Consider the following 12,148-nt stretch of genomic DNA (forward strand, 5'->3'; position numbering starts at 1 on the left):
ACACCTCGATCTGTCAGGTTTTCTTCTGTATTCTACTTCCAAGTTTTTTTGCATGATCAGGTGGGAATGTGACTAAAAATTTACTATCTATAATGGATCCAGTCCAATATGCTGCAATGTGTTAGCTTGTTATGACTTTAAATACATATATGTATATTCACTGTCTCATGTTTCCATTTAGAGAGAGAGATAAAGAGATTGAAAAAAAAAACCCATTACTCAAAATGTATACTTTTATTCTTATTATTGTTGTCATTATTCTATATCTCCCTATTCTGGTTCATTTAACATTGTGCCGTCATTGTTACATCAACCGTTTTATGATGCAGCAAAACCACGGTTGTAGCCGTGGCTAAGAGACGTCTTCAGCCAGCCTCATGCCACTTCACTAGTGCAAAACAAACAAAACTTTCTTACTGGAGAGATTTGGAGGTGATGCCCAGCAATACTAGAGGCCACCCACAACAAACTTCTCGTAAGGCAGGACTTGAGTGGCCGTGGGGCATATGGAAGCAGGTGCCTGAAGTTATCGGTGGTGCCATCTGGCAGATGTTAGATAGCTGATAAAGTAAAGATGGAAGATAGTGGCGTTGCATTTCAGGTTTACACAATGGGATTATATGGGGCGCAACTGCAGGACGTACTCTGCCTCGGACAAAAGGAATCGCTTATTTGCTAGAGCGGAGACTTTCATATAAAGTTAGGCTATCGTTGCGCATAATTGTAATATACGCACAAAGATGCAGTGATACCAACAAAACCCGTTTTTCTCGGGAGGAAGCTCTTCTGACTCTGCCCTTCCTTTTCTCTGTGTGCTTCCCCAGCGCACAAATTATTCCGGATTAATGTTTGCAAGAAGTTGCGGACACAGCACTTCTCAACTAAACAACAAAAGTGTGTGCTCGGTTCACTGGGAGACTGTGGTGTTGCTTCCCCTGCGTACCTGGGGATTCATGGAAATAGTGTGCTTCTAAATAGTTGTACCTGTGTCCTGCCGCACCCAACACAAAACTCTTGCTAAAAGCTCAAATAGACGATTTTTGTGTGTCGCTTCCCAACTCCTTCAGCTCAGGCGGACTACCTGAAGTTCAGGAGGAAAAAATAGCATTTAGCATTAGAAGGGATAGATATGCAGAGGAAAAGAAATATATACCGTTTGTTTGGGGAAGCTTCCTCTTATGTGCCTTCATCTGTAATGTAAGAGTGTAAGGCAAGGGGACAGGTTACAGAAAAAATACCCAAACCGACAAAACAGGGCATTAAAAGTCCAGCTATATCAAAGCTTACAGCAACGTGATGTGTTTGCCGGGGTTACCCAGTTCGGCTCTCGGCTTCTGGGTGTTGCGTGTGCCTCCGGAATACAGCGTAGGCAGAGGTGTTGGAGGGCATGTCTGGGCATGGAGAGGCTGAGGCGTGACCGTGGTGAAAGTGGGCTTTTCCCAGGAATTCAGAGCTAGACAGACAGTGGTGCTTTCTGAGTTTAGATCCAGAGAGATCTGAAAAGCGTGCAGTTCATCTCTGCATCGTCAGTACTAAAGTACATGGATGGGACAGAGTCCTCCAGCTGTTTGGCACGCTTGTCCACTGAAAAACTGTGGGGAAAAGAGACTCAAACATCCTCAAGAAGATCAAGGCAAACTTCTCTTACAAAAAGGCACAATGTCTTCACTGACCATAAAGGCAAGGCAGAACTGCAGTTCTCAAGGTCTTATCTGAAAAACCTCACATAGCAGAGTGCAGGAAACTCAATTTATCTGTCTCAGAAAGATGAGGGGCTGAGCCAGCCCTGCTGGGATTAAAGCAGTCGCACTGTTTCATGTTATATGAAACATTTTTCATCGTCGTGAAATAAAAAGCTAATATCCAAAGCAAAATGGGTACCAATACATTGTGATATCAGATAAGTCCAGATATTTGATTTTGGTCTGTTGCTGTCTTCTGATTTCCCTCCTAAGGGTGCTTTGGTTTAACAGAGGATGGAAAACAGTTCATCTTGGCAATTGGTCCTGACACTCCTGCTGAGCAGAGTCCAGGCTTTTTTGTTGTTCTTGGGTTTGGGCTTGTTTTTTTAATAGGATGCCCATAAGAGAAATGTTCCAATGATGAGCAGGGGCTCAGCATGGTTTGATTTGCGCTATTCATCAAGGGGAGGCAGAGCCAAATTTATCTTGTATACAGCAAACAACCACTGTCAGACCTCAGATAAAATGTCTGAATTGAAGCTGATTGCTGGGAATAATTTTCTGAGAGAGAAAGTGATTTTCTTTCCTTGAACATACTTTGTGTCTTCGTGCTTTCAAAGGCTAGCAGGCAAACTAAATTGTTTTGTACTGATGATGTCTACATTGTATAGTTTGCTCATCTCGGGTTGAGATTCTGATGCTGTTTCAAAGAGGTAATACTGGTGTTTCAAATTATGAAACATAAACATTAAAGCATCCATCTGTGTGGCCAGAGGTCAAGATAACCTAACTTCAAGAAATGACGTCTGAAAATTTGTGCCTTTTACATTGGTGGCATAATTTTACCCTTCTGTCAGTAGAATATATCATACATCAGATAAATGTTAACCCCCATAATTTCAGATTTTCAGTGATGATAAACCCCCTTAAAATGGACCCGGGGTAGTTTGTCACATTTAACAATGCCCATAAACTGTGACTCTTGCCTCACGAGCTGTTTATTTTATATGCTAAATGAGGAGGGGATATTATGAAAAATACAATATGTAGCTGTGTAATTAATGATTTTAATGAAATGAGTTTGAAGAAAAGGAAGGAACTAGAACTGCAACTGTAAAAGTGCTTCTATTGAGCTTTCAAGCGTATAGTTTGTGCTTTTCTTTTTAAGTCTTTGTCTAAGTTTTCTAACAGGGAGATGGGAATTAAAAAAAAAGAAAAAAAATACTAAAAACCCCCTTTCATGCCTTTCAGCCATTATGCATTGATATTGTAGGGAGAAAGGGATAGGAGAGGGAAGGAGACCTGAATTTTATTGAGCTAAAAGTTAGTAAAATTCTTTAACAATATGAAAAGAAAGGACCATTGGCGTTGTGGTTATTGTTTTCTGAGAATGCTAAGGTAGTCATAGCTCTCTGTATTTTTCTTCCCTCTCTCCCCCTTCTCCGGAGAGGCGATGTGCTGCCTGTCACGGTAGGGATTGCTGCTTTTGTGATAACATGGGTGCATTTCTTCAGATGTTTTGCGATTATTTTGGCTGGTTACTGGCCTTTGATTCAGGAGGATAAATGACAGAAGAGAAGGGATTATTTTCTAGAGTTAGGAATAGAAAAGCATATATACCCTTCCAGCCAGCAAGCGAGGGTTTTTTTCCCTTGCAGGTTCCAAAGGCACACTGGCAAAGCAACTATGATGCTACAGCTTTTTATGTGTTTTTATATTGGTGGGAGATCTTTAGGCAGCCTAAATGTAGGGCTACTGTCAATGATCGTATAATGAATTCAGCTTCCTTTAAGCCTGGTCTCACATATTGAAAATAATATCAGAACCCAAACAAAATATGGAAACGAGATGTGGATATAAGAAAAAAAGAAAAAAAGCCCAGGGACTGTCTGACAAATCTATTTAGGATTGGGGCAGAAAGCTTTTTATTTTCAGTATGGAAGCTCTGTGAAGAGTATGTTAACAAATCTGACAAGTTGTCATTGAGTGCTCTCACTTTTTTGGAGGACACAGAATAGACACCGGACTCACGTGTGGTACTAGTTCTTGAGTGTAGGTGCCAGGACAGTAAGAACTGACTGCATGGGAAGAGAAAACAGGATTCTTGCGCGTGTGGCAACCACATTTGTGGCAACCAGCAGTTTTTTTGCCCTTGAATTTAGGGATGCACTGAAACTACTGGTAAAGTGAGATAAAAGATTTAGTAAATTGAGAGTTAGATACTACAGTAACTTGGCTTAATGATATGATCGCATGCAAACACTCCAGCTAACAGTTTGTGCTATAAGCTAAGATGTTCAAATACATTAAATTACCCGTTTAGTCTGAATAGAATGGCATCCTTTCTCTAAATCTGAAAGGCCATGTCTAATTAAAATCATTATTTAATATAATTTTAAAAGAGGCTATTAAAGACATGTTTACAGATACTTAATTTATTCCTTAAACTTTTATTGGTTTTTAAACTTGAAATGTCCATGACCTTTTCCATTAAAGTACTTCATAACAACTGAAAAATTTGAAATAAAAACTGTGTAAAATTCTAGTTAAACTTATTTGTTATTGTACTTTGAAGGATGCTTAATAGGAAAACAAGAAGCATCGTCTTGAATCCTTATCTACGACTTAGAAGTCAGAACTTCTGTCCTGACTCAATAAGTATGTGTAACCTAAAAAAAAAATCACTGATTAATTGATCTGATTTTGAATAACCCCTTTCTAGCAAACTTACAGAATGTTTACCTGATCAGAGTCTTCATTTTGCAACATTTAATTCAGAATCCTGATCGAACCAGGCTCTGTTATACTTCACATGTTTCTACTGATATACTTCACATTCTGCTATAAAATTAGCACTATTAATCAGTATGCAAAGCTATTTTTGACAGTGGCATGTGATTGGCGAAGTAACGTAAATCACTCAAATTGTAAGCAAGAAGTTGTCATCTACCTCTGTCAAGCTCCTACTTATTATGTGCTTGATAATTGTAACCTTTAATGCTTGCTCTCATTTCTAAAAACATTATTAAGTACAGATTAAATCGTGACTATTTTGCCTGCACTCTGGTAACCCTGGTTTTTGTTTTGTTGCTAATAGACTGGATAATGAGACAGGATTCGTAAATCCTGCTAAACCTAGCTAAATCTCCAAAATGGAGTCCATCTCCTTACTTAAAATATTTTCATCAAATTTTGGTTTTGAAGAAATTCTTTTAACTATATTCTTTTTGCCAGGCTACTTTGGCACATAATGTGGAAATTGTGACAGCCATCTAAAACAACGTGTGTCCTGTCGAGGTGGTAGACGTTCAGTTCTTCACATTCTGGGTTACTGTAGGGTCTTCTCAAAACAGCACGTGTAGAAGTTAATGTATTAATAGAAGTATTTCTTATAGTAGCTTGTGCTTGGCAAAAGGAAGATAAATGAGCAAAAATGTCAGGCTTACTACTCATTCTTACTTTGGTTCTGAAATAGGGATAGAGTCTGTTACCTAAACCAACCATCGCCAGGCTGTGAGGGGATAATGAGAGGATAATGAAGCTAGTTAGTCAAAACAAAGTGATGACTTGACTTCCTGGGTTAATTAAGTGCAATTCCCCTAATGAAGCAGTGCCTTTGGCACATCTGTTTGGCTGTCACCCTAAGAGGTGATGCTGATCTTTCATGTGAAACCAATCACATCTCCTGTGTGATCACAGTACAACAAAGCTCTTTAGATGTAGCTCTGGTCAAGTAATAGATGTGTTGGGTGTTCTTCACCTCTTTGGTTTCTAGTTGGTTTATCTTTGTTCACCTTGTATCTGCTACCCAGTTCCCAAGGTGTTGCTCTGTGATAAGCTACAACATCATTTTCAAATAAAGAAAAAAAGTAATCGACTGCGAGACTTATCAGAGCAACATGTGTTCTCTCTCCCCACACACCCAGCCCTTTGCAAATCATATTCTGCAAGGCAGAACCTGGGTTGTCTCATTCCAAGTAACAACTCAGTTCCTTTCTGTTGTATTACAGAACTGTGGGTGCCCGTGTCAAACAGCTGGAAAACATTTATTGTTTCTGCAGCAGCGTATATTGGTGCACGGCAGATAGCAACAGTGAAATGTGAAATTTTCGAATGGAATTTTAATTTCTTTGCATTCACTTTAATATGAAAGGTTTTTTTCGATAAAAACTCCAAGCTTCTAATTCTGGAAACAAAGCTTCAAGTGTTTCAGTGGGATGTGGATCTAAATTTGAACTTGATGGAATTACCGTTTTTTTCTCTAGTGCCAGCTTGGTCTTGTGCGCAATGTTCAAGAAAGCTATTGCTATTCAGTAATAAATATACATTCCTGAAACGTGGTGGGCCAGGTTTCTGTATGTATATTCACAGTTCGTTAGCACAGGAGTTGATGGTTTTGGTGTTCCTTTCATTTCTTTTTTAGTGTAAGCATGTTACGTCCAGCACTTGAAGATCTGCTTATCGAATACTTTTCTAAGCAGTTTTGAAAGATGTCCATGCTGCAGAGAAATCTTTACCCTTGACTGTCAATTATGGGATAATAAGAGTGAGAAGTACAGAAAGAATTACCAGGCTATTGAAAATTCGTTTTATCGAGGTTTATTATTTTCCCTGAAAATGAGAAGAACTACATTTAAAACTCCTATATGAAAAAGCATATTGAGTTGGCAGAATGCTATCAGGTAGCTAACCTTCTAAATTTTTTGATTACTTGCAGTTTTAAATTATGAAATTTAGCAGAGAGACCCCATGAATTTGATCATCAAGGTCAAGTGATGAGATCTTGGCCCTATTACTCAGTTGTTATAATGATTTACTGAAAATGATACTGAGCTATGCAGTTGACACCAGGTAAGGGTTACAGGGTTTTTTTTCTTTCCTTTTTTTACCTCAGCATATCCAATCTAAATTGCTTTCAGTTGCTAGAGTGTTTTGGAAGGTTTCTATGTGCAGTCCTGTTCCTGTGAAAGCAGGGTTTAATGCAAAGTCATAGGCTTTTAGAATTCTGTAAGAGATGATATTGTGCCATGATGCATCTCTTTTCTTATCCGTGTCTTTGCTGGTGACTTGAAGGTGTTATCCATGTATAAAATAAAACCAGTATGATCAAATATTTAGAGGGTCCCTAAATATTTCAGTAACTCTCAGTAATAAAACTGTATTTTTTTTTTTTCCCCTCTCAGAACAAAAGCCTCAAAAACAAGCTCTTGTCAGGAAACAAGCTTTGTGGTATTCATGCGGAAGAGGTAAGTAACGTTCCTCTCCATTCTAAATCTAACATACTCAAAAGAAGCTTGCATCACAGTCTTTTGTACTGAGGGTCTGGTATAGATTATATATTATACGCGTATGGTGAGTGTTCCTAAAGCGCTCTCATCTAAACTCATTTCTGTGACATCACTAGAAGCAACTCAAATGTATTAGAAAGTGATCTGCACTTTTAAAGGAATAAAATAAAGTTTGGGCATGCTTATGAAAATTATATGTAGCTCTGTAGATGTATAATATACATCTATAACATACGTAAAACTGATTTCCTTTTTATAATCTCTATGCTAGACTAAGACAGGAATAGCTAAATGCCTTTTTTGAAATTAACTTATAGAGACAACAGGGATTTATTATTATTGATTCCTAGAATGTTTCATTACTTCAAGGAAAAATGGTCACTTTAGGAAACAGAGGGAAAGAAATCTCCCCTCTACTGAAGAGCGAGCTAGCAAAGGTAGTTGATGATACAAAAGCCCTATTTTTTTGCAAATACATAAACGTACAAGTAACTGCATTTGTGCGAGCAGTCCTTTTAGCTATTTAACTTTTCATGAAAGAGGGTATTACTATATATGAGTCTGGTTTACTCATTTACATGACTTCAGTGATGGTTTTTTGCATATATCATTCCTGTGAAAGTCATTGCACCTTGCCAGAATGAAACAGAAGCATAACGCTGCTTCTTGACTAAGATTTTCATAATTATGGTTGAACGTGAAGGAAATAATGGGGTTTGGGGGTATTTCTTTTTCTAGCTTGTCAAAATCTATGTTATCTTCTTATATCTCTATTGTTGTTTTCAAACATGCCACAGTATGTAAATACACACATGCTACCCTGGAGAAGCAATTGATGTTGATTTTGGTTATTTTTCTGCATTTTAAAGCTGATCTAGTTTCTGTTCTTGTCAGAACTTGCTACCTTTTTTTCTGATCTTAAAAGTAAATATTTAAAATAAGCCCCTTGGTTTTATTATCCTCACTTTCAGTCAAAGAAGATCCAAGCCCAGCTGAAAGAGCTTCGTTATGGGAAAAAGGATTTGATTTTTAAGGTAAGTTTTATTTCACCATAGTTAGCTAAAGTTTTAGAGTTAATATAGCATTGAAGTAAGCTGGGAGTATGGTAGCTGACTTTATTACTATAGTTGTAAGGAATCTTTTCCTTCTCACCATACTGAAAAGAGCTCAAAGCACCCCAGACAGACATAATACCATAATGCAATTTCAGAAATATCATCCTTTTTTTTTGTGTGCAAACCACTGTAACAGGGACAGTGCTTTTTATTAAATTGCTTTCTGGGGCAAAGAAGAGAAGATTCAAAGCCTAAGAAGTTGTCTGGTGTCTTTGTTTTTAAATAAACAAAAGCAGTGGCAAGTATTTACTTTATGATTATCTGTATTTACATGCTCACATAAAGCGGTGTTCTAGTTTCCTGCTGGTAACCAAAACCTATTGCCCTATTCTATAGATTCTGTAACAGCTTTTTCATCTTTCTAGCCGAACAATAGAATGTTTTACACATGGTTCTTGTTTTTTCTTTGATTAGCAGTCCTCCATGGCAATGCCAATTATTGTTAACACTTAAAGCAACTCTCTGTGTTTGTGATAAGCTTGAGCAACGGAATGTTGCTTAGGTCCCTGGATCCAATTCCTGCTATAGGCTGAAACTAGAAAAAAAAAGAAACATCTGTGGCTTATACAATCCAAAATAATAGCCTGTCTAGCTAGCACATTTCAAAAAAAAAAAAAAAGAAAGGAAGGGGGGAGGGGGGAAGGACAAAACATAGAGACATTTTGCTAAAGGGCATCAGTCCTTGTTAACACAGGGAGAAGTTAATACCTGTTAAAAAAGGAAGAGAGAGAGTCAGGTCACCTGACTGGAGGCTGCTAATTGAGTAGTGCTTTTATTCCCGGCATAAAGGATGAAGATAAGTAGTCATCTTCAGAGTGACTAGAGCTAAAATTACTTACAAAGTAATTCATCTCAATATGAGGTCCAAATTGCCTTCTGGAAGTATTTAACTCTCCCTACTGTCTCTCTATTGTATGCATAGTACTGTAAAGGTGGAATAATGTAGGCCATCTAAAATACAGTGTGATTTGTGTGGTTTTTTTCTTTCTTTCTTTCTTTTTTTTTTTTTTTCATGCACAGGTTGATTCCAAGTTTTTTTCAGGAACATTTATTTCTGATCATCATGAGACCCAAACCAGGGGAATAGATTTAGAGATTAAAAACTAGGCATATTATACATCTAGGCAGTTAAATTTTAATACTAGCTAGGATTAACAAAAATAATCCATTTTTCTTCAAATTCAGTTTAGGTATAATTGAGAGTTTGAACTGAGGAAAAGATTATAACCTATAATCTTGCCTTGGTGTGAAAGCTTGTTTTCTTTGGCTGAAGCAGTAGGATTGTTCAGTACTACTGTCTACTTTTTGTTTTCATTATGCTAACATGCAGCGATCCCCAAAATGGATCTGAATCATGCTAGGTTGTGCTTAACAAGGGAACACCTGCTAAGTGCTGGCCACCTGAAAACAGTTTACAGAAGAGGAGAAGGAAAACATGAGCACGAAGAAGTGAACAAATGGGAAAGGGCTGTCTGGCAAGTCAGTGGCATACATAAAATGAAATCCACCTTCTCATCCTAGTTCAGTAAACTATGGCAGTGTAGAGGTTAAGGTATAGATGTAAAATCAGGGGGTTGTGGTGGAGGGGAGGGAGTTATTTGTGTTATAACGGAGGTGATGCGCCCGGTGTGAATAGAAGTGGGTCCCACCTGACTGGATATGGATGTCTGCACCATAGGCTACGCTTCTAATCCTTGGGGAGTTATTCAGTGCTGCCGTGGGAGTCTGGGAAATATTCCATCTCCTAAAGGCTATGTCTACATTTGACCACGTGAATTGTGCCTTAAACTCCTTGACCTACACTGAATAGACATCGTTCTTGATCGTGAAGGAATACTAGGGCCACCAGCTCCGATGTAGGTCCCCAGTTACGTAGGGTGTGTTCTGCTCTGAATGCATTGACTTGCAAGATAGGGAAAATGTTACTCGCATTTTAGGGAAATTGTGAACTAACGTAATTTAAAATGCTTTGAGAACTTTAGATGGACGGTGTTAATGAATCGTGAAATGGATTCCAAAGTCCCACATACTGAGAACTGCATGAGCAAATACCTGAAACATCTCTTGGCCATGTGCAGCACTGTATGACACTGACTGCCTGATTTGCTAATTTGATATATCTGTATCCTTCACGGGTAGCCAGAAATGTTTTTGTCAATCTTTTTCCTGACTACAGAAATTTGATATATGAAGAAAAGGGAACAGCAAGCTTATGCTATCCTCCTAAATAATGGTGTGAGATGTGGGAAGGGGTAGATTCAGTGTGCTGTTTTGTGCGTGTTTCAGGTGTGAAGACAGACACACTGAACAGAGTAGAAGCCATTTGGTATAGGGTGGAAAGCTTTTTAAATATCTCTCTGATTGGAGAGAGGCTGCCAGGTTTGGGCAAGAGCAGGTGGTACTTCATTTCTAATTGCTTTGATACCAGAAGCTAAACAGATTTCATGTTATCATTGCTGTTGAAGCTGTTTTGTGAAGCTCTGATTCTTTCTGATAAAAGATCAAAACGGCGGCTGGATAGTCTTCTGCCAGCACAGAGCATGAATGGTGCGTGTGATAATCTCCCGGCTGCTGGTTACCGTCAGGTTACAGGACTTCTACCCTTTCCCCCTTCCACCATGCTCCCACCCTATTAATCCTTATGTTTTCTGTGTGCCTTACTGAGGACTTCGGGGAATTGTGTTCTCTGTATAGCTCTGAACATTGCAAGCTTCTCACAGCAGTTCACCAGAAGGATGTAAACTTCAGGCTATTAGATTTCTGAAGGGCTTGAGGGAATGCTTTGGTCCATGCCCATTAAACTACTGCTTTCTGAGGTGGAATTAATTGTGCAGATACCCGTGAAGTAAGTAGGGAGGGGTTGTTTGCTTTTTGTTTTGCATAATCAACATCAAGAAACTAGTTTTTAAATTCTGGTAACTATTATTGTCAATGACTCTGTACTGACTAATGCTCTGGGGATTAAGTGGGAGAGGAGGAGGAAGGGGGGGAAAAAAGACAGCCTCCTTCTTTATACTCCAGTGAATTGGTAAATGATATCTACTTTTAACACTGTGTGACAGTAACTTAACAAGCGGTAGCAAATAGAACATGAGTTCATTGTATTTGGCATGTATTTACTCTTATGTTTTCAGAGCGTTTTGTAATCTAGCTGATTAATTATGTAGCTTGTGTATATGTCTATTTATATTTTTCTATCTCTCTCTTTGTAATATAATGCCATACAAGAGCTAAGCAGGGAGAGTCACAGAAATTTAGTGATGTGCTCAAGGCCATGAAGTTGTTAGTATCTACTGAGATTAGAATTTGAGCTCCTGTCTCTTTGTCAGAGTTCAGTCCCTTAAACCCTGCAGCATAGTATCCTTCAAGAGCTGACAAAAGTTGAAATTTGCTTGGTATTATAATGAGAAAAATAAGCAATGATTAATAAAAATTTTCACTCAAGCTTCTTAATTTTATAGCTGCCTTTGTCAGTACATACTTACTAGTTCTGAATGAGTCCACTCTTAATTGCAATAATTTAATTATGGTCTTAAAACCCTGATTCAGTGAAGTACTCTTAAGTTTAAATGCCTTGCTAAATCGAGGTCTACATTTGTTTCAGGTGTTCATAACCACTTCTTTTTAAATTACTCTTCCTTCATTAACTGTCTTCCCATCATTTGGCTATACTGTCCTAGAAGTAGTCATATGTTTTACTAAATTAAAAAAAAAAAAAAAAAAAAAGATTTTTTTTTCCATGAAATGCAACCATATGTGTGTGTCTGATAGGAATAAGAGATGAAGAAAAATAATCTAGCAATAATTTTCACTATGGGTTTATATAACTATCTTCTATTTTTGAAATCGTTATTCTTTTAAATGTACAAGGTGAGAATGGTTCACTGTTATGGCTTGAGTATTTCGTTGTTTACATTTTTTGCGATTAATTTCTAAGGATTCTGCTTCAGAGTTTCAGAAGCATGAATTTCAACTACTGCTTCATCTGTTTTCCCTTTTATTATTTAAATTCTCAGACAAAATATATTGATAGACAGTCCTAACCCCCCCCCCCCCCTCGCGT

General features: G+C 38.0%; 1 protein-coding gene across 1 annotated transcript in view; it reads left to right on the forward strand.

Moving 5' to 3' along the window:
• The window catches only part of LUZP2 (leucine zipper protein 2), a 204,193-nt gene that overhangs the window by 129,543 nt on the left and 62,502 nt on the right, over positions 1-12,148 (forward strand). Inside the window, exons 6-7 of the mRNA XM_010563716.1 lie at positions 6,866-6,928; positions 7,942-8,004. Coding sequence (XP_010562018.1) covers positions 6,866-6,928; positions 7,942-8,004 — 126 coding nt within the window. The remainder of the gene's footprint in view (positions 1-6,865; positions 6,929-7,941; positions 8,005-12,148) is intronic.

This window comes from Haliaeetus leucocephalus, unplaced genomic scaffold (assembly GCF_000737465.1).
Source record: "Haliaeetus leucocephalus isolate CR32 unplaced genomic scaffold, Haliaeetus_leucocephalus-4.0 Scaffold173, whole genome shotgun sequence".
Taxonomy (NCBI): Eukaryota; Metazoa; Chordata; class Aves; order Accipitriformes; family Accipitridae; genus Haliaeetus; species Haliaeetus leucocephalus.